General features: G+C 39.4%; 1 protein-coding gene and 1 pseudogene across 1 annotated transcript; one reads left to right on the top strand and one right to left on the bottom strand.

Moving 5' to 3' along the window:
- The first annotated feature begins 63 nt into the window (after positions 1-63).
- LOC123487544 (very-long-chain (3R)-3-hydroxyacyl-CoA dehydratase-like) lies at positions 64-19,705 on the top strand. Its single transcript, XM_045218752.1, has 11 exons — positions 64-240; positions 8,450-8,492; positions 8,598-8,671; positions 11,612-11,776; positions 12,014-12,062; positions 12,566-12,676; positions 13,724-13,851; positions 14,617-14,729; positions 16,185-16,291; positions 16,434-16,571; positions 19,280-19,705. The coding sequence occupies exons 1-11, from the start codon at positions 157-159 to the stop codon at positions 19,354-19,356; spliced, it is 1,089 nt and encodes a 362-aa protein (XP_045074687.1). The 5' UTR covers positions 64-156; the 3' UTR covers positions 19,357-19,705.
- Positions 19,706-21,070: 1,365 nt separating this feature from the next.
- LOC123487545 overlaps positions 21,071-24,432 on the bottom strand; it is a 27,464-nt pseudogene continuing 24,102 nt past the window's right edge.

Raw genomic sequence — 24,432 nt, 5'->3', positions numbered from 1 at the left:
CCCGTAACGTAACGACGTTAACCTGAACGCGCACGCTGGTCTCACAGAATATTCTAGTTTTCAACGGCTTACGACAGGAAGAGACTCACCGTCTGGCATGTTATTGTATGGTTTTCATTAATTTCGTGAATTGTGCTGACATTCTCATCAGGTGCGATGCAGCAGACGTTGACTCCTCACGTGTACTGGGCTCAGCGGCATGAGGACATCTACCTGCGAGTGGAGCTGATTGATGCGCAGGTGAGTGGAGAGAGGACCTGTCACCCGGAGGCAATACATTAACAGCTCACAAATCTGCAGTGGTTTATCTTGCGCGCTATATTCATCACCAGGTTTCCGAAGTTCACATTGGATTGAGCATCGACCCTTTGCATGAGGATTTATCCCTAATGTTGGGTATAGGCCTACTGAAACTTGTGACTGAGTAGGCTATCATTGCGTAAGAGCAAATAATAGAATATAAATACAATCCTATGCTTGTGTTTCTGAGAATGATGTGATCCATAATAACTGAGTCACTGTGGTGTATCCATAATAACTGAGTCACTGTGGTGTATCCATAAAAACTGAGTCACTGTGGTGTATCCATAATAACTGAGTCACTGTGGTGTATCCATAATAACTGAGTCACTGTGGTGTATTCATAATAACTGAGTCACTGTGGTGTATCCATAATAACTGAGTCACTGTGGTGTATCCATAATAACTGAGTCACTGTGGTGTATCCATAATAACTGAGTCGCTGTGGTGTATCCATAATAACTGAGTCACTGTGGTGTATCCATAATAACTGAGTCACTGTGGTGTATCCATAATAACTGAGTTACTGTGGTGTATCCATAATAACTGAGTCACTGTGGTGTATCCATTTACTGAGTCACTGTGATATATCCATAATAACTGAGTTACTGTTATGTATCCATAATAACTGAGTTACTGTGGTGTATCCATAATAACTGAGTTACTGTGGTGTATCCATAATAACTGAGTTACTGTGGTGTATCCATAATAACTGAGTCACTGTGGTGTATCCATATTACTGAGTCACTGTGGTGTATCCATAATAACTGAGTCACTGTGGTGTATCCATAATAACTGAGTTACTGTTATGTATCCATAATAACTGAGTTACTGTGGTGTATCCATAATAACTGAGTTACTGTGATGTATCCATAATAACTGAGTCACTGTGATGTATCCATAATAACTGAGTCACTGTGGTGTATCCATATTAACTGAGTCACTGTGGTGTATCCATAATAACTGAGTCACTGTGGTGTATCCATAATAACTGAGTCACTGTGGTGTATCCATAATAACTGAGTCACTGTGGTGTATCCATAATAACTGAGTCACTGTGATGTATCCATAATAACTGAGTCACTGTGGTGTATCCATTTACTGAGTCACTGTGATGTATCCATAATAACTGAGTTACTGTGATGTATCCATAATAACTGAGTTACTGTGGTGTATCCGTAATAACTGAGTTACTGTGATGTATCCATAATAACTGAGTTACTGTGGTGTATCCATAATAACTGAGTCACTGTGGTGTATCCATATTACTGAGTCACTGTGGTGTATCCATAATAACTGAGTTACTGTGATGTATCCATAATAACTGAGTTACTGTGGTGTATCCATAATAACTGAGTTACTGTGATGTATCCATAATAACTGAGTTACTGTGGTGTATCCATAATAACTGAGTCACTGTGGTGTATCCATATTACTGAGTCACTGTGGTGTATCCATAATAACTGAGTCACTGTGGTGTATCCATAATAACTGAGTCACTGTGGTGTATCCATAATAACTGAGTCACTGTGGTGTATCTATAATAACTGAGTCACTGTGGTGTATCCATAATAACTGAGTCACTGTGGTGTATTCATAATAACTGAGTCACTGTGGTGTATCCATAATAACTGAGTCACTGTGGTGTATCCATAATAACTGAGTCACTGTGGTGTATCCATAATAACTGAGTCACTGTGATGTATCCATATTACTGAGTCACTGTGGTGTATCCATATTACTGAGTCACTGTGGTGTATCCATAATAACTGAGTCACTGTGGTGTATCCATAATAATTGAGTCACTGTGGTGTATCCATAATAACTGAGTCACTGTGGTGTATCCATAATAACTGAGTCACTGTGGTGTATCCATAATAACTGAGTCACTGTGGTGTATCCATAATAACTGAGTCACTGTGGTGTATCCATAATAACTGAGTCACTGTGGTGTATCCATAATAACTGAGTCACTGTGGTGTATCCATAATAACTGAGTCACTGTGATGTATCCATATTACTGAGTCACTGTGGTGTATCCATATTACTGAGTCACTGTGGTGTATCCATAATAACTGAGTCACTGTGGTGTATCCATAATAATTGAGTCACTGTGGTGTATCCATAATAACTGAGTCACTGTGGTGTATCCATAATAACTGAGTCACTGTGGTGTATCCATAATAACTGAGTCACTGTGGTGTATCCATAATAACTGAGTCACTGTGGTGCATCCATAATAACTGAGTCACTGTGGTGTATCCATAATAACTGAGTCACTGTGGTGTATCCATAATAACTGAGTCACTGTGGTGTATCCATAATAACTGAGTCACTGTGGTGTATCCATAATAACTGAGTCACTGTGGTGTATTCATAATAACTGAGTCACTGTGGTGTATCCATAATAACTGAGTCACTGTGGTGTATCCATAATAACTGAGTCACTGTGGTGTATCCATAATAACTGAGTCGCTGTGGTGTATCCATAATAACTGAGTCACTGTGGTGTATCCATAATAACTGAGTCACTGTGGTGTATCCATAATAACTGAGTTACTGTGGTGTATCCATAATAACTGAGTCACTGTGGTGTATCCATTTACTGAGTCACTGTGATGTATCCATAATAACTGAGTTACTGTTATGTATCCATAATAACTGAGTTACTGTGGTGTATCCATAATAACTGAGTTACTGTGGTGTATCCATAATAACTGAGTTACTGTGGTGTATCCATAATAACTGAGTCACTGTGGTGTATCCATATTACTGAGTCACTGTGGTGTATCCATAATAACTGAGTCACTGTGGTGTATCCATAATAACTGAGTTACTGTTATGTATCCATAATAACTGAGTTACTGTGGTGTATCCATAATAACTGAGTTACTGTGATGTATCCATAATAACTGAGTCACTGTGATGTATCCATAATAACTGAGTCACTGTGGTGTATCCATATTAACTGAGTCACTGTGGTGTATCCATAATAACTGAGTCACTGTGGTGTATCCATAATAACTGAGTCACTGTGGTGTATCCATAATAACTGAGTCACTGTGGTGTATCCATAATAACTGAGTCACTGTGATGTATCCATAATAACTGAGTCACTGTGGTGTATCCATTTACTGAGTCACTGTGATGTATCCATAATAACTGAGTTACTGTGATGTATCCATAATAACTGAGTTACTGTGGTGTATCCATAATAACTGAGTCACTGTGGTGTATCCATAATAACTGAGTCACTGTGGTGTATCCATAATAACTGAGTCACTGTGGTGTATCCATAATAACTGAGTCACTGTGGTGTATCCATAATAACTGAGTCACTGTGGTGTATCCATAATAACTGAGTCACTGTGGTGTATCCATAATAACTGAGTCACTGTGATGTATCCATAATAACTGAGTCACTGTGGTGTATCCATTTACTGAGTCACTGTGATGTATCCATAATAACTGAGTTACTGTGATGTATCCATAATAACTGAGTTACTGTGGTGTATCCATAATAACTGAGTCACTGTGGTGTATCCATAATAACTGAGTCACTGTGGTGTATCCATAATAACTGAGTCACTGTGGTGTATCCATAATAACTGAGTCACTGTGGTGTATCCATTTACTGAGTCACTGTGATGTATCCATAATAACTGAGTTACTGTGATGTATCCATAATAACTGAGTTACTGTGGTGTATCCGTAATAACTGAGTTACTGTGATGTATCCATAATAACTGAGTTACTGTGGTGTATCCATAATAACTGAGTCACTGTGGTGTATCCATATTACTGAGTCACTGTGGTGTATCCATAATAACTGAGTTACTGTGATGTATCCATAATAACTGAGTTACTGTGGTGTATCCATAATAACTGAGTTACTGTGATGTATCCATAATAACTGAGTTACTGTGATGTATCCATAATAACTGAGTTACTGTGGTGTATCCATAATAACTGAGTCACTGTGGTGTATCCATAATAACTGAGTCACTGTGGTGTATCCATAATAACTGAGTCACTGTGGTGTATCCATAATAACTGAGTCACTGTGGTGTATCCATAATAACTGAGTCACTGTGGTGTATCCATAATAACTGAGTCACTGTGGTGTATTCATAATAACTGAGTCACTGTGGTGTATCCATAATAACTGAGTCACTGTGGTGTATCCATAATAACTGAGTCACTGTGGTGTATCCATAATAACTGAGTCACTGTGATGTATCCATATTACTGAGTCACTGTGGTGTATCCATATTACTGAGTCACTGTGGTGTATCCATAATAACTGAGTCACTGTGGTGTATCCATAATAATTGAGTCACTGTGGTGTATCCATAATAACTGAGTCACTGTGGTGTATCCATAATAACTGAGTCACTGTGGTGTATCCATAATAACTGAGTCACTGTGGTGTATCCATAATAACTGAGTCACTGTGGTGTATCCATAATAACTGAGTCACTGTGGTGTATCCATAATAACTGAGTCACTGTGATGTATCCATATTACTGAGTCACTGTGTTGTATCCATATTACTGAGTCACTGTGGTGTATCCATAATAACTGAGTCACTGTGGTGTATCCATAATAATTGAGTCACTGTGGTGTATCCATAATAACTGAGTCACTGTGGTGTATCCATAATAACTGAGTCACTGTGGTGTATCCATAATAACTGAGTCACTGTGGTGTATCCACAATAACTGAGTCACTGTGGTGTATCCATAATAACTGAGTCACTGTGGTGTATCCATAATAACTGAGTCACTGTGGTGTATCCATAATAACTGAGTCACTGTGGTGTATCCATATTAACTGAGTCACTGTGGTGTATCCATAATAACTGAGTCACTGTGGTGTATCCATAATAACTGAGTCACTGTGGTGTATCCATAATAACTGAGTCACTGTGGTGTATCCATAATAACTGAGTTACTGTGGTGTATCCATAATAACTGAGTCACTGTGATGTATCCATAATAACTGAGTCACTGTGGTGTATCCATAATAACTGAGTCACTGTGGTGTATCCATAATAACTGAGTCACTGTGGTGTATCCATAATAACTGAGTTACTGTGGTGTATCCATAATAACTGAGTCACTGTGGTGTATCCATAATAACTGAGTTACTGTGGTGTATCCATAATAACTGAGTTACTGTGGTGTATCCATAATAACTGAGTCACTGTGGTGTATCCATAATAACTGAGTTACTGTGGTGTATCCATAATAACTGAGTCACTGTGATGTATCCATAATAACTGAGTCACTGTGGTGTATCCATAATAACTGAGTCACTGTGGTGTATCCATAATAACTGAGTCACTGTGATGTATCCATAATAACTGAGTCACTGTGATGTATCCATAATAACTGAGTCACTGTGGTGTATCCATAATAACTGAGTCACTGTGATGTATCCATAATAACTGAGTCACTGTGGTGTATCCATAATAACTGAGTTACTGTGGTGTATCCATAATAACTGAGTCACTGTGATGTATCCATAATAACTGAGTCACTGTGATGTATCCATAATAACTGAGTCACTGTGATGTATCCATAATAACTGAGTCACTGTGGTGTATCCATAATAACTGAGTCACTGTGATGTATCCATAATAACTGAGTCACTGTGGTGTATCCATAATAACTGAGTCACTGTGATGTATCCATAATAACTGAGTCACTGTGATGTATCCATAATAACTGAGTCACTGTGGTGTATCCATAATAACTGAGTCACTGTGGTGTATCCATAATAACTGAGTCACTGTGGTGTATCCATAATAACTGAGTCACTGTGGTGTATCCATAATAACTGAGTCACTGTGGTGTATCCATAATAACTGAGTCACTGTGCAGAGTGTTCGTTATAAGCGGTTTGATGGTCAGGCTGAACTGGAGATCAGAGGAAAGGATGATCCATGCTATCTGGACCACACACACACGACATTTGATAGAGGTTTGGGATCAAATGATAAGGAACTGTCTTTTGGTATCTGTTTTGGTGTTGCCTTATCAGTGGCAACACACAAACAACTGTGTTAATTACACATTCATGAATTACCACTAATGGGATGTTTGCATCAGTCATGCTCTAAATTACCACTAAATGGGATGTTTGCATCAGTCATGCTCTAAATTACCACTAAATGGGATGTTTGCATCAGTCATGCTCTAAATTACCACTAAATGGGATGTTTGCATCAGTCATGCTCTAAAATACCACTAAATGGGATGTTTGCATCAGTCATGCTCTAAAATAGCAATTTCTCTGAACAATGGAGGTATTGGTTTTCTAGCAGGTGAACGGATTAACAGGTGCAACGCCTGCTGTTCTGGAAGGGATTGGTTTCATGCAAATGAGCACCTTCAATGCTTTTCAATGAAGAAAATGGAATTGGAATTTGGTTTCCTTTACTTTATGAATTGAAATGGAATTGAGCCCAACCCTGCACAGGAGTCCAGCCGACAGAGAAATGTACAGCAGGCATAGTCTCTGGATTTATTCCAAACTGAGTGACATGTTTAGAAGGTTGTTACTAAACCATCAGACATAGATGGACAGATCGTTCCAAGACTCATATCCACCTTCAGCTGTGTGAGTGGCTAGCAGGCTTCTTCAGAGGCTAGCAGGCTTCTTCAGAGGCTAGCAGGCTTCTTCAGAGGCTAGCAGGCTTCTTCAGAGGCTAGCAGGCTTCTTCAGAGGCTAGCAGGCTTCTTCAGAGGCTAGCAGGCTTCTTCAGAGACTAGCAGGCTTCTTCAGAGGCTAGCAGGCTTCTTCAGAGGCTAGCAGGCTTCTTCAGAGGCTAGCAGGCTTAGGCTTCTTCAGAGGCTAGCAGGCTTCTTCAGAGGCTAGCAGGCTTCTTCAAAGGCTAGCGGGCTTCTTCAGAGGCTAGCGGGCTTCTTCAGAGAGGCTAGCGGGCTTCTTCAGAGAGGCTAGCGGGCTTCTTCAGAGGCTAGCAGGCTTCTTCAGAGGCTAGCAGGCTTCTTCAGAGAGGCTAGCAGGCTTCTTCAGAGGCTAGCAGGCTTCTTCAGAGGCTAGCAGGCTTCTTCAGAGGCTAGCAGGCTTCTTCAGAGGCTAGCAGGCTTCTTCAGAGGCTAGCGGGCTTCTTCAGAGGCTAGCGGGCTTCTTCAGAGGCTAGCGGGCTTCTTCAGAGAGGCTAGCGGGCTTCTTCAGAGAGGCTAGCGGGCTTCTTCAGAGGCTAGCAGGCTTCTTCAGAGGCTAGCAGGCTTCTTCAGAGAGGCTAGCAGGCTTCTTCAGAGGCTAGCAGGCTTCTTCAGAGAGGCTAGCAGGCTTCTTCAGAGGCTAGCAGGCTTCTTCAGAGGCTAGCAGGCTTCTTCAGAGGCTAGCAGGCTTCTTCAGAGGCTAGCAGGCTTCTTCAGAGAGGCTAGCGGGCTTCTTCAGAGAGGCTAGCGGGCTTCTTCAGAGAGGCTAGCGGGCTTCTTCAGAGAGGCTAGCGGGCTTCTTCAGAGGCTAGCAGGCTTCTTCAGAGAGGCTAGCAGGCTTCTTCAGAGGTGGTAGATAACATCAGTATTGTTTACATCTTATGTTCATGGAGATGAGGTTTCAACATAGCAACACTTCCTCTTCACAGATAGACTAGGGGCTAATATAACGAGCCCTGGCTGGTCTCTTCACAGATAGACTAGGGGCTAATATAACGAGCCCTGGCTGGTCTCTTCACAGATAGACTAGGGGCTAATATAACGAGTCCTGGCTGGTCTCTTCACAGATAGACTAGGGGCTAATATAACGAGCCCTGGCTGGTCTCTTCACAGATAGACTAGGGGCTAATATAACGAGCCCTGGCTGGTCTCTTCACAGATAGACTAGGGGCTAATATAACGAGCCCTGGCTGGTCTCTTCACAGATAGACTAGGGGCTAATATAACGAGCCCTGGCTGGTTGCATTTGCATCGACTTGTAAACACTGGTCAGTGAAACTAAGAACACAAACCAGTTGCCTAATATTATTACATTTTAAAAGTACCATTTGCACACCTTCCTTTGCAAAATGATTTACCCCTAGAGAGCTCAAGCATCATCACTTTGTGAGAGTCTGATGGGGAGCAACTTTAAGTCATAATGTAATCTGTACTGACCTCTCTTCCTTCTCTTGCAGAATCTTGACATCAGCGTACATGATAATGTCCTCCGATTCAGGGGTACGTTTTTCTTTATTACAGTATTTTCCACTAGAAGACACATCTACCACTAGTGCATGGCTTTGAAGCAGGAACGAATTATCCCTTTGTTTTGTTTGTTTCCAGCCCAGGGTCATGGAGCAAGAGGAGAAAATGATTATGAGTTTAGTCTGCCGTTTCTTAATGCTGTGAAGACAGAGGTACTGTTTGACTATGTTTACTAGATGGACTATTCTGAATAATAATAGACTGTGTTTACTAGATGGACTATTCTGAATAATAATAATAGACTGTGTTTACTAGATGGACTATTCTGAATAATAATAGACTGTGTTTACTAGATGGACTATTCTGAATAATAATAATAGACTGTGTTTACTAGATGGACTATTCTGAATAATAATAATAGACTGTGTTTACTAGATGGACTATTCTGAATAATAATAATAGTCTGTGTTTACTAGATGGACTATTCTGACTCATAATAATAGACTGTGTTTACTAGATGGACTATTCTGAATAATAATAGACTGTGTTTACTAGATGGACTATTCTGAATAATAATAGACTGTTTACTAGATGGACTATTCTGAGTAATAATAATAGACTGTGTTTACTATATGGACTATTCTGAATAATAATAATAGACTATGTTTACTAGATGGACTATTCTGAATAATAATATAGACTATGTTTACTAGATGGACTATTCTGAATAATAATAATAATAATAGACTGTGTTTACTAGATGGACTATTCTGAATAATAATAGACTGTGTTTACTAGATGGACTATTCTGAATAATAATAATAGACTATGTTTACTAGATGGACTATTCTGAATAATAATAATAGACTGTGTTTACTAGATGGACTATTCTGAATAATAATAGACTGTGTTTACTAGATGGACTATTCTGAATAATAATAATAGACTGTGTTTACTAGATGGACTATTCTGAATAATAATAATAGACTGTGTTTACTAGATGGACTATTCTGAATAATAATAATAGACTGTGTTTACTAGATGGACTATTCTGAATAATAATAATAGACTGTGTTTACTAGATGGACTATTCTGAATAATAATAATAGACTGTGTTTACTAGATGGACTATTCTGAATAATAATAATAGACTGTGTTTACTAGATGGACTATTCTGAATAATAATAATAGACTGTGTTTACTAGATGGACTATTCTGAATAATAATAGTCTGTGTTTACTAGATGGACTATTCTGAATAATAATAATAGGCTGTGTTTACTAGATGGACTATTCTGAATAATAATAATAGACTGTGTTTACTAGATGGACTATTCTGAATAATAATAATAGACTGTGTTTACTAGATGGACTATTCTGAATAATAATAGACTGTGTTTACTAGATGGACTATTCTGAATAATAATAGACTGTGTTTACTAGATGGACTATTCTGAATAATAATAATAGACTGTGTTTACTAGATGGACTATTCTGAATAATAATAATAGACTGTGTTTACTAGATGGACTATTCTGAATAATAATAATAGACTGTGTTTACTAGATGGACTATTCTGAATAATAATAATAGACTGTGTTTTACTAGATGGACTATTCTGAATAATAATAATAGACTGTGTTTACTAGATGGACTATTCTGAATAATAATAATAGACTGTGTTTACTAGATGGACTATTCTGAATAATAATAATAGACTGTGTTTACTAGATGGACTATTCTCGAATAATAATAATAGACTGTGTTTACTAGATGGACTATTCTGAATAATAATAATAGACTGTGTTTACTAGATGGACTATTCTGAATAATAATAATAGACTGTGTTTACTAGATGGACTATTCTGAATAATAATAATAGACTGTGTTTACTAGATGGACTATTCTGAATAATAATACTAGACTGTGTTTACTAGATGGACTATTCTGAATAATAATAATAGACTGTGTTTACTAGATGGACTATTCTGAATAATAATAATAGACTGTGTTTACTAGATGGACTATTCTGAATAATAATAATAGACTGTGTTTACTAGATGGACTATTCTGAATAATAATAATAGAACTGTGTTTACTAGATGGACTATTCTGAATAATAATAATAGACTGTGTTTACTAGATGGACTATTCTGAATAATAATAATAGACTGTGTTTACTAGATGGACTATTCTGAATAATAATAATAGACTGTGTTTACTAGATGGACTATTCTGAATAATAATAATAGACTGTGTTTACTAGATGGACTATTCTGAATAATAATAATAGACTGTGTTTACTAGATGGACTATTCTGAATAATAATAATAGACTGTGTTTACTAGATGGACTATTCTGAATAATAATAATAGACTGTGTTTACAAGATGGACTATTCTGAATAATAATAATAGACTGTGTTTACTAGATGGACTATTCTGAATAATAATAGACTGTGTTTACTAGATGGACTATTCTGAATAATAATAGACTGTGTTTACTAGATGGACTATTCTGAATAATAATAATAGACTGTGTTTACTAGATGGACTATTCTGAATAATAATAATAGACTGTGTTTACTAGATGGACTATTCTGAATAATAATAATAGACTGTGTTTACTAGATGGACTATTCTGAATAATAATAATAGACTGTGTTTACTAGATGGACTATTCTGAATAATAATAATAGACTGTGTTTACTAGATGGACTATTCTGAATAATAATAATAGACTGTGTTTACTAGATGGACTATTCTGAATAATAATAATAGTCTGTGTTTACTAGATGGACTATTCTGAATAATAATAATAGACTGTGTTTACTACATGGACTATTCTGAATAATAATAAACCAGAAGATATTAATGATTACTGAACCATTCATTTAACTATTTTCATGTCTGCTTTTGCATAATACAATTTACTCATCAGAGCCATTGCTAATGATGTAAATATGTGCATGTATAGAGTACAGTACAATGATGTAGATATGTACATGTATAGAGTGGTTGTCTCACAGATTAATTTCCATACTAGTATTTGGAGAATGAGCGTGGTTGTTGTAAGCTAATGGATGTGACTGTGTGGTGTGCGTGTGTGTGTGTGTGTGGTTGTTGTAATCTAATAGATGTCATGTGTTCTCCAGGTGAGTCACAGGTCGACCCAGCGCCAGGTGAACATCACAGTCCGTAAGCAGCTGAGCGGCTGGTGGGACAGACTCACCCTGCAGGAGAAGAAACCTCTGTTCCTGGCTCCTGACTTCGACCGCTGGATGGACGAGTCTGACGCTGAGATGGAGCTACGGGAGAAGGTAACGTCCTGTACTATTCATGTTATTACAGCGGATACAGCTCATTAATGAGAGAGAGAGAGACAACACCAGTCTGCCTGCCTGTCTGTCTCTACGGTGGGGGAAGAGCATCAAGCATAGCACATTGTGACAGTGATAATTTCATATTTATATGTTATATTATTTATTTATAACAATATATTACATATTTGCTGTGTATATATATATTAATTGTGTATTCTGTGGTAACTTTTTCAGGAGGAGAAAAAGATCCGACTGAACATGAAGTCAAGGCTGCCAGAGGACTGTGAGTATAAAAAACAGTATTTAACAAGTTGAAGGCTGCCAGAGGACTGTGAGTATAAAAAACAGTATTTAACAAGTTGAGGACTGTGAGTATAAAAAACTGTATTTAACAAGTTGAAGGCTGCCAGAGGACTGTGAGTATAAAAAACAGTATTTAACAAGTTGAAGGCTGCCAGAGGACTGTGAGTATAAAAAACGGTATTTAACAAGTTGAAGGCTGCCAGAGGACTGTGAGTATAAAAAACGGTATTTAACAAGTTGAAGGCTGCCAGAGGACTGTGAGTATAAAAAACAGTATTTAACAAGTTGAAGGCTGCCAGAGGACTGTGAGTATAAAAAACTGTATTTAACAAGTTGAGGACTGCCAGAGGACTGTGAGTATAAAAAACTGTATTTAACAAGTTGAGGACTGCCAGAGGACTGTGAGTATAACATGCTTTTTTGGAAGAAATGTTCAAGGGCAGAGAATGTGACATGTGACCTATGTTGTGAATGTCTTCCCAGCGTTCATCACTCTGAAGAAAGGTTTTCTGTTCACCTATAACCTGGTTCAGTTCTTGGGCTTCTCCTGGATCTTTGTCAACATGACCGTCAGACTCTTTATACTGGGACAAGGTGAATCACTTCAGTTAGACTCTTTATACTGGGACAAGGTGAATCACTTCAGTTAGACTCTTTATACTGGGACAAGGTGAATCACTTCAGTTAGACATGACCATCAGACTCTTTATACTGGGACAAGGTGAATCACTTCAGTTAGACATGACCATCAGACTCTTTATACTGGGACAAGGTGAATCACTTCAGTTAGACTCTTTATACTGGGACAAGGTGAATCACTTCAGTTAGACTCTTTATACTGGGACAAGGTGAATCACTTCAGTTAGACTCTTTATACTGGGACAAGGTGAATCACTTCAGTTAGACTCTTTATACTGGGACAAGGTGAATCACTTCAGTTAGACTCTTTATACTGGGACAAGGTGAATCACTTCAGTTAGACTCTTTATACTGGGACAAGGTGAATCACTTCAGTTAGACTCTTTATACTGGGACAAGGTGAATCACTTCAGTTAGATATGACCGTCAGACTCTTTATACTGGGACAAGGTGAATCACTTCAGTTAGACTCTTTATACTGGGACAAGGTGAATCACTTCAGTTAGATATGACCGTCAGACTCTTTATACTGGGACAAGGTGAATCACTTCAGTTAGACTCTTTATACTGGGACAAGGTGAATCACTTCAGTTAGACTCTTTATACTGGGACAAGGTGAATCACTTCAGTTAGACTCTTTATACTGGGACAAGGTGAATCACTTCAGTTAGACTCTTTATACTGGGACAAGGTGAATCACTTCAGTTAGACTCTTTATACTGGGACAAGGTGAATCACTCAGTTAGACTCTTTATACTGGGACAAGGTGAATCACTTCAGTTAGACTCTTTATACTGGGACAAGGTGAATCACTTCAGTTAGACTCTTTATACTGGGTGCAAGTCTAGCTGCTCTGATGAGGAGTTTGCAATGGAGCAGAAACTAACTGGCACCCAGGTTATTATTGTTCAGAAAGAAATCTTAAGACAACTGTAAATTGTAAACTCTGTGTTGCAGTGAAAAACACGGCATGACATATTTTCAACTGTTCTCTCCTTTCAGATTCTCTCTATGACACATTCTACACCATCTCGGACGTGATGTTTTTCTGCCAAATATTAGCCAGTGTAGAAGTGCTCAACGCTATGTTTGGAGTGGTCAAGACTGCGGTGGTTCCTGCTTTTATACAGGTACTGTACTGTGTTCAGGTACGCTACTTTGAATCTAACCATTTTCATTTCAACACTGACAGCGTCTTGGAACACAGGCAGTTTACTCTGGTCATTCATCATACTCCGCAATACTTTCCCCTTTTAAGTATCTAGAAGTATTTATAATGGCTTATTCATTAAATTGTTATTAGGTGTTACCAAAGTTTTGTTGTTTAAAGAAAATTAATTATACCATTATTTTCCTAACATTCTGTACAATTGTATTTTTGTAAAACAATATTCTGAGTACTGGGGAGTACACGTCTGGAGTACTGGGGAGTACTGGGGAGTACACGTCTGGAGTACTGGGGAGTACTGGGGAGTACACGTCTGGAGTACACTGGAGTACACATCTGGAGTACTGGGGAGTACACGTCTGGAGTACTGGGGAGTACTGGGGAGTACACGTCTGGAGTACTGGGGAGTACTGGGGAGTACACTGGAGTACACGTCTGGAGTACTGGGGAGTACACGTCTGGAGTACTGGGGAGTACACGTCTGGAGTACTGGGGAGTACTGGGGAGTACACGTCTGGAGTACTGGGGAGTACTGGGGAGTACACGTCTGGAGTACTGGGGGAGTACCTGAGAGTACACGCCTGGAGTACTGGGGAGTACTGGGGAGTACACGTCTGGCGTCTGAGTACTGGGGAGTACTGGGGAGTACACGTCTGGAGTACTGGGGAGTACTGTGGAGTACACGTCTGTCTGTCAGTCTGTGTACTGTGGTGTTCTTCATTTCCAGGTGGTTGGTAGGAACTTCATCCTCTTCATCATCTTCGGCAGCCTGGATGAGATGCACAACAAAGCAGTGGTCTTCTTCGTCTTCTACCTCTGGAGCTCTATAGAGATGTTTAGGTGGGTATATTACTGTCTTCTACCTCTGGAGCGCTATAGAGATGTTTAGGTGGGTATATTACTGTCTTCTACCTCTGGAGCGCTATAGAGATGTTTAGGTGGGTATATTACTGTCTTCTACCTCTGGAGCTCTATAGAGATGTTTAGGTGGGTATATTACTGTCTTCTACCTCTGGAGCGCTATAGAGATGTTTAGGCGGGTATATTACTGTCTTCTACCTCTGGAGCGCTATAGAGATGTTTAGGCGGGTATATTACTGTCTTCTACCTCTGGAGCTCTATAGAGATGTTTAGGTGGGTATATTACTGTCTTCTACCTCTGGAGCGCTATAGAGATGTTTAGGTGGGTATATTACTGTCTTCTACCTCTGGAGCGCTATAGAGATGTTTAGGTGGGTATATTACTGTCTTCTACCTCTGGAGCTCTATAGAGATGTTTAGGTGGGTATATTACTGTCTTCTACCTCTGGAGCGCTATAGAGATGTTTAGGTGGGTATATTACTGTCTTCTACCTCTGGAGCGCTATAGAGATGTTTAGGTGGGTATATTACTGTCTTCTACCTCTGGAGCGCTATAGAGATGTTTAGGTGGGTATATTACTGTCTTCTACCTCTGGAGCGCTATAGAGATGTTTAGGTGGGTATATTACTGTCTTCTACCTCTGGAGCGCTATAGAGATGTTTAGGCGGGTATATTACTGTCTTCTACCTCTGGAGCGCTATAGAGATGTTTGGGCGGGTATAATACTGTCTTCTACCTCTGGAGCGCTATAGAGATGTTTAGGTGGGTATATTACTGTCTTCTACCTCTGGAGCGCTATAGAGATGTTTAGGCGGGTATATTACTGTCTTCTACCTCTGGAGCGCTATAGAGATGTTTAGGGTGGGTATATTACTGTCTTCTACCTCTGGAGCGCTATAGAGATGTTTAGGTGGGTATATTACTGTCTTCTACCTCTGGAGCGCTATAGAGATGTTTAGGTGGGTATATTACTGTCTTCTACCTCTGGAGCGCTATAGAGATGTTTAGGTGGGTATATTACTGTCTTCTACCTCTGGAGCGCTATAGAGATGTTTAGGTGGGTATATTACTGTCTTCTACCTCTGGAGCGCTGTAGAGATGTTTAGGTGGGTATATTACTGTCTTCTACCTCTGGAGCGCTATAGAGATGTTTAGGTGGGTATTATAAGCCTACTGCACATAAAGGGGTCATTCATGCTGACTGTGTGTTGCATGGATGTGGAAGGAAAATGGCCGATCATCAAGAAGCTTCCTCAGCAGCGTTAGTAATGTGTAAGATCATGATGGCATTATCTGTCCACAGTTTCCTCTGTAGATGTTAGCCTGGTTTATACCACAACACTGCCACAGATCTGTGGTTTACTTTATGTCTTCAGAAGGTTATTGAACTAGAGACGCCATTCTTTCCAATTAAAATACATTCCTCCCCCCAGGTATCCGTTCTACATGCTGGGTTGTATCGACACAGAATGGAAGACGATCACCTGGCTGAGGTACACCATCTGGATACCCCTGTACCCTCTGGGGGTGCTGGCTGAAGGTGAGTTAGTTCACCTTTACTTCCCAAAGGGGTGTATAGTATTATTAAGAGGAGAGGCTAGGTAATGGGCAGCCTGAAGAATGGACAGAATACCTGGGTAACACTTTACTCAACAGTTATCTCTCTCCCCCTACCTCTCCAGCGGTTGCAGTGGTCCAGTCCATCTCAGTGTTTGACCAGAGCAGACTGTTCAGTATCCCTCTACCAAAAGCCCTGGGCCTGGGCTCCTCTGTCAGCTTCTCCTATGTCCTCTATATCTATCTACCTCTCATGGTCATCGGTAAGAGACTGTTCTATGTCCTCTATATCTATCTACCTCTCATGGTCATCGGTAAGAGACTGTTCTATGTCCTCTATATCTATCTACCTCTCATGGTCATCGGTAAGAGACTGTTCTATGTCCTCTATATCTATCTACCTCTCATGGTCATCGGTAAGAGACTGTTCAATGTCCTCTATATCTATCTACCTCTCATGGTCATCGGTAAGAGACTGTTCTATGTCCTCTATATCTATCTACCTCTCATGGTCATCGGTAAGAGACTGTTCAATGTCCTCTATATCTATCTACCTCTCATGGTCATCGGTAAGAGACTGTTCTATGTCCTCTATATCTATCTACCTCTCATGGTCATCGGTAAGAGACTGTTCTATGTCCTCTATATCTATCTACCTCTCATGGTCATCGGTAAGAGACTGTTCAATGTCCCCTATATCTATCTACCTCTCATGGTCATCGGTAAGAGACTGTTCTATGTCCTCTATATCTATCTACCTCTCATGGTCATCAGTAAGAGACTGTTCAATGTCCTCTATATCTATCTACCTCTCATGGTCATCGGTAAGAGACTGTTCTATGTCCTCTATATCTATCTACCTCTCATGGTCATCAGTAAGAGACTGTTCTATGTCCTCTATATCTATCTACCTCTCATGGTCATCGGTAAGAGACTGTTCTATGTCCTCTATATCTATCTACCTCTCATGGTCATCGGTAAGAGACTGTTCAATGTCCTCTATATCTATCTACCTCTCATGGTCATCGGTAAGAGACTGTGCTATGTCCTCTATATCTATCTACCTCTCATGGTCATCGGTAAGAGACTGTTCTATGTCCTCTATATCTATCTACCTCTCATGGTCATCAGTAAGAGACTGTTCTATGTCCTCTGTATCTATGTCAACCATATTCATGTAAAATGTCTCCACACCTGTGCAGTAACGGTGTAATTACTATTTGTAACAACATTGAGGTGTCCATCTTTAAAGGCTGTGTACATATGACAACATTATGACAATAATTTTTATGACACCTCATAGGCCACACCCCCACATATAAAGATGGACACCTCATAGGCCACACCCCCATATATAAAGATGGACACCTCATAGGCCACACCCCCATATATAAAGATGGACACCTCATAGGCCACACCCCCCATATATAAAGATGGACCTCATAGGCCACACCCCCATATATAAAGATGGACACCTCATAGGCCACACCCCCCATATATAAAGATGGACACCTCATAGGCCACACCCCCATATATAAAGACGGACACCTCATAGGCCACACCCCCATATATAAAGATGGACACCTCATAGGCCACACCCCATATATAAAGATGGACCTCATAGGCCACACCCCCACATATAAAGATGGATACCACATAGGCCACACCCCCATATATAAAGATGGATACCTCATGGGCCACACCCCCATATATAAAGATGGACACCTCATAGGCCACACCCCCATATATAAAGATGGATACCTCATAGGCCACACCCCCATATATAAAGATGGCCACCTCACAGGCCACACCCCCATGTATAAAGATGGATACCACACAGGCCACACCCCCATGTATAAAGATGGACACCTCATAGGCCACACCCCCATATATAAAGATGGACACCTCATAGGCCACACCCCACATATAAAGATGGACCTCATAGGCCACACCCCCCATATATAAAGATGGACACCTCATGGGCCACACCCCCCATATATAAAGATGGACACCTCATAGGCCACACCCCCATATATAAAGATGGACACCTCATAGGCCACACCCCCCATATAAAGATGGACACCTCATAGGCCCACACCCCCCATATATAAAGATGGACACCTCATAGGCCACACCCCCATATATAAAGATGGACACCTCATAGGCCACACCCCCATATATAAAGATGGACACCTCATAGGCCACACCCCCATATATAAAGATGGACACCTCATAGGCCACACCCCCATATATAAAGATGGACACCTCATAGGCCACACCCCCATATATAAAGTGTTCATCAACGATATTGTCTGTTGTGTTGCAGGGCTTCTGATATTGTCTGTTGTGTTGCAGGGCTTCTCATCAACGATATTGTCTGTTGTGTTGCAGGGCTTCTGATATTGTCTGTTGTGTTGCAGGGCTTCTCATCAACGATATTGTCTGTTGTGTTGCAGGGCTTCTCATTAACGATATTGTCTGTTGTGTTGCAGGGCTTCTGATATTGTCTGTTGTGTTGCAGGGCTTCTGATATTGTCTGTTGTGTTGCAGGGCTTCTGATATTGTCTGTTGTGTTGCAGGGCTTCTGATATTGTCTGTTGTGTTGCAGGGCTTCTGATATTGTCTGTTGTGTTTGCAGGGCTTCTGATATTGTCTGTTGTGTTGCAGGGCTTCTGATATTGTCTGTTGTGTTGCAGGGCTGCTCATCAACGATATGGTCTGTTGTGTTGCAGGGCTGCTCATCAACGATATGGTCTGTTGTGTTGCAGGGCTTCTGATATGGTCTGTTGTGTTGCAGGGCTTCTGATATTGTCTGTTGTGTTGCAGGGCTTCTGATATTGTCTGTTGTGTTGCAGGGCTTCTGATATGGTCTGTTGTGTTGCAGGGCTTCTGATATTGTCTGTTGTGTTGCAGGGCTTCTGATATTGTCTGTTGTGTTGCAGGGCTTCTGATATTGTCTGTTGTGTTGCAGGGCTTCTCATCAACGTCCGCCACCTGTACAAGCAGAGGAGGAAGAGGTTCCGGACCAAGAAGAGGAAATCTAACTGAGATCTTTTTGACCTTTGATCTCCAACAACACCTCTGCTGCCTATCTGTTCCCATCGGTCTCATTTAGTGACATCATCTCAACTAGGGTGACAAAATTCTGGCAACTTTCCCAGAAGTCCCAGTTAGAAAAACCTGGGAATTTTCCAACCCTAAACCTCAACCCTTTTGTCTTGTATTTTCTGATGTAGTTGATAATAGCGTTAGAATCATTTAGCAGTATGATGTCTTATTTCCGGGTGTTTGTTAAAGTTATCCTGATAACATCATTCCTCAGGGAAAGTCACATTATAAAGATATGTTTTTGTCATGTCAATGAATATGCTGAATAAAAATGAGCGGTTCCACTTCCTGGGGAAATTGCGTAAGATTAATAAAGATACTCATTGTTGACACGGTGATAGAAAAAAAAAAAGAGACCCTTTTCATTTTATTCATTAGGAAAGTTAGAAAACGATATGTACAAAACAGGTCAACAAAAACACGTGTGAAGCCATAGGCCTAGGCTTTGAGTTAACAGTTGGTGTTGCCGGAGAGCTTCATTCTTCCTTGATTAACCATTCTAATAGTCCGAAACGGCACCCTATTCCCTATCTAGTGCACTACTTTAGACCAGAGCCCATAGCCAAATGGCACCCTATTCCCTATCTAGTGCACTACTTTAGACCAGGGCCCATAGGGTATAGGGTGCCATTTGGCTATAGGCCCTGGTCTAAAGTAGTGCACTAGATAGGGAATAGGTTGCCATTTGCTATGGGCTCTGGTCTAAAGCAGTCACTAGATAGGGAATAGGGTGCCATTTGGCTATGGGCCCTGGTGAAAGTAGTGCACTAGATAGCCAAATGGCACCCTATTCGGCTATCTAGTGCACTACTTTAGACCAGGGCCTATAGCCAAATGGCACCCTATTCCCTATCTAGTGCACTACTTTAGACCAGAGCCTATAGGGAATAGGTGCCATTTGGCTATCTAGTGCACTACTTTAGACCAGAGTCTATAGCCAAATGGCACCCTATTCCCTATCTAGTGCACTACTTTAGACCAGAGCCTATAGGGAATAGGTGCCATTTGGCTATCTAGTGCACTACTTTAGACCAGGGCCTATAGCCAAATGGCACCCTATTCCCTATCTAGTGCACTACTTTAGACCAGAGCCTATAGGTGCCCCAGCATCTGGCCTTTAGAGATGTCGACCATGACCCGTCTCTTCTCTAACGCCCAGGAAGCTCCCATTCAAACTGCCCTGCAAGCGTTATGTCAAAACACAGCCGTTACTCACCAAATACGAAGTTTCAAAATAGGTATAAATAAAAATGTACAAGCAACCCCCAAAAAAAAAGCCTCTTCGGGCACCTTCAATGTCATTGAGCTGTTGTAGACTTCTGACCTGTGCGTGGCAGTAAGGTTAGTGCTATCCGGGATGCTTTGGACGTGAGTGAACATTGGAGGTGCCGAATAGGATCTTTTTTGGTTGCATGTACATCTTCCTTTAGACCTTTTCTGGAAGTACATGAAGATAGTTGCTCAGTGAAACTCCATATTTGGTGAGTAGGTAGCTTAGTGGTTAAGAGCGTTGTGCCAGTAGCCGAAAGGTCGCTGGTTCTAATCCCCGAGCCGACTCAGGTGAGAAAATCTGTCGATGTGCTCCTGAGCAAGGCACTTAACCTAATTGCTCCTGTAAGTCGCTCTGGATAAGAGCGTGCTAAATGACCAATTATTTATAATTATAGTAACGCCTGTATTTTGACAACACTTTGCAGAGCTGTCTAATGGCAGTCTGAATGGGAGCTTCCTGGGCGTTGGGAGTGGAGACGGGTCCTAGTCATGGTCGACATCTCTAAAGCCCAGAGAATAGGGTGTCCAACTCCTCCTCCTTCCTCTACATGCCAGCTCCTCCCCAGAGAAGTCAGTGTGCATGGGGTTGATGTTGTGGTCGAAGGCAGCGTACTGGGAGTCTCCAGTGGAGGCTAGTTTGAGCTGTTGGGCTGCGTGAGACAGCTGGAAGGCTGCGTCAGGGTGGGCCGTGTCCGGCAGCAGGGTACACTCCCTCTCCAACAGCTCCGAGACTCCCTTCAGCAGCTCCCAGAAACCAAACGCCAGCGCTGCCTTACGCAGACGGTTCAGCTCCTGGTGGGCAGAGAGTGAGACACACAAGAAAACTCAATAAATAATCACATTTACATACTTGGTGAAAATGGTGCTGCTAGCATTAGACAACATACAGAGGAGTTGACATCCATTAGACAACATACAGAGGAGTTGACATCCATTAGACAACATACAGAGGAGTTGACATCCATTATAGAATGAATAGATCAGAGTTTACATCCATTATAGAATGAATAGATCAGAGTTTACATCCATTATAGAATGAATAGATCAGTTTATATCCATTATAAAATGAATAGATCAGTTTATATCCATTATAGAATGAATAGATCAGTTTACATCCATTATAGAATGAATAGATCAGTTTACATCCATTATAGAATGAACAGATCAGTTTACATCCATTATAGAATGAATAGATCAGTTGACATCCATTATAGAATGAATAGATCAGAGTTTACATCCATTACAGAATGAATAGATCAGTTGACATCCATTATAGAATGAACAGATCAGTTGACATCCATTATAGAATGAATAGATCAGAGTTTACATCCATTATAGAATGAATAGATCAGAGTTGACATCCATTATAGAATGAATAGATCAGAGTTGACATCCATTATAGAATGAATAGATCAGTTTACATCCATTATAGAATGAATAGATCAGAGTTTACATCCATTATAGAATGAACAGATCAGTTTACATCCATTATAGAATGAACAGATCAGTTTACATCCATTATAGAATGAACAGATCAGTTTACATCCATTATAGAATGAACAGATCAGTTTACATCCATTATAGAATGAATAGATCAGTTGACATCCATTATAGAATGAACAGATCAGAGTTTACATCCATTATAGAATGAACAGATCAGTTTACATCCATTATAGAATGAACAGATCAGTTTACATCCATTATAGAATGAACAGATCAGTTTACATCCATTATAGAATGAACAGATCAGTTTACATCCATTATAGAATGAACAGATCAGTTTACATCCATTATAGAATGAATAGATCAGTTTACATCCATTATAGAATGAACAGATCAGTTTACATCCATTATAGAATGAACAGATCAGTTTACATCCATTATAGAATGAATAGATCAGTTGACATCCATTATAGAATGAATAGATCAGAGTTTACATCCATTACAGAATGAATAGATCAGTTGACATCCATTATAGAATGAACAGATCAGTTGACATCCATTATAGAATGAATAGATCAGAGTTTACATCCATTATAGAATGAATAGATCAGAGTTGACATCCATTATAGAATGAATAGATCAGAGTTGACATCCATTATAGAATGAATAGATCAGTTGACATCCATTATAGAATGAATAGATCAGAGTTTACATCCATTATAGAATGAACAGATCAGTTTACATCCATTATAGAATGAACAGATCAGTTTACATCCATTATAGAATGAACAGATCAGTTTACATCCATTATAGAATGAACAGATCAGTTTACATCCATTATAGAATGAATAGATCAGTTGACATCCATTATAGAATGAATAGATCAGTTGACATCCATTATAGAATGAATAGATCAGAGTTTACATCCATTATAGAATGAACAGATCAGTTTACATCCATTATAGAATGAACAGATCAGTTTAGCATCCATTATAGAATGAACAGATCAGTTTACATCCATTATAGAATGAACAGATCAGTTTACATCCATTATAGAATGAACAGATCAGTTTACATCCATTATAGAATGAATAGATCCGTTTACATCCATTATAGAATGAATAGATCAGTTTACATCCATTATAGAATGAATAGATCAGTTGACATCCATTATAGAATGAATAGATCAGAGTTTACATCCATTATAGAATGAACAGATCAGTTTACATCCATTATAGAATGAACAGATCAGTTTACATCCATTATAGAATGAACAGATCAGTTTACATCCATTATAGAATGAACAGATCAGTTGACATCCATTATAGAATGAATAGATCAGTTGACATCCATTATAGAATGAATAGATCAGAGTTTACATCCATTATAGAATGAACAGATCAGTTTACATCCATTATAGAATGAACAGATCAGTTTACATCCATTATAGAATGAACAGATCAGTTTACATCCATTATAGAATGAACAGATCAGTTTACATCCATTATAGAATGAACAGATCAGTTTACATCCATTATAGAATGAATAGATCAGTTTACATCCATTATAGAATGAACAGATCAGTTGACATCCATTATAGAATGAATAGATCAGTTGACATCCATTATAGAATGAATAGATCCGTTTACATCCATTATAGAATGAACAGATTAGTTTACATCCATTATAGAATGAATAGATCAGTTTACATCCATTATAGAATGAACAGATCAGTTTACATCCATTATAGAATGAATAGATCAGTTTACATCCATTATAGAATGAATAGATCAGTTTACATCCATTATAGAATGAATAGATCCGTTTACATCCATTATAGAATGAATAGATCAGTTGACATCCATTATAGAATGAATAGATCAGAGTTTACATCCATTATAGAATTAACAGATCAGTTTACATCCATTATAGAATGAACAGATCAGTTTACATCCATTATAGAATGAACAGATCAGTTTACATCCATTATAGAATGAATAGATCAGTTGACATCCATTATAGAATGAATAGATCAGTTTACATCCATTATAGAATGAATAGATCCGTTTACATCCATTATAGAATGAATAGATCAGTTGACATCCATTATAGAATGAATAGATCAGTTGACATCCATTATAGAATGAATAGATCAGTTGACATCCATTATAGAATGAATAGATCAGTTTACATCCATTATAGAATGAATAGATCAGTTGACATCCATTATAGAATGAATAGATCAGAGTTTACATCCATTATAGAATGAATAGATCCGTTTACATCCATTATAGAATGAAT

Source organism: Coregonus clupeaformis, unplaced genomic scaffold (assembly GCF_020615455.1).
Source record: "Coregonus clupeaformis isolate EN_2021a unplaced genomic scaffold, ASM2061545v1 scaf1779, whole genome shotgun sequence".
NCBI lineage: Eukaryota > Metazoa > Chordata > Actinopteri > Salmoniformes > Salmonidae > Coregonus > Coregonus clupeaformis.
This window is presented reverse-complemented; position numbering and strand designations above follow the sequence as displayed.

Excerpts from the sequence above, each read along its gene's own strand:
- LOC123487544 (XM_045218752.1), top strand. The coding sequence starts at position 157 with ATGCAGCAGACGTTGACTCCTCACGTGTACTGGGCTCAGCGGCATGAG. Across the intron at positions 8,493-8,597 it reads TAATGTCCTCCGATTCAGGG|CCCAGGGTCATGGAGCAAGA; the intron begins GTACGTTTTTCT and ends GTTTGTTTCCAG. Across the intron at positions 13,852-14,616 it reads TGGTTCCTGCTTTTATACAG|GTGGTTGGTAGGAACTTCAT; the intron begins GTACTGTACTGT and ends CTTCATTTCCAG.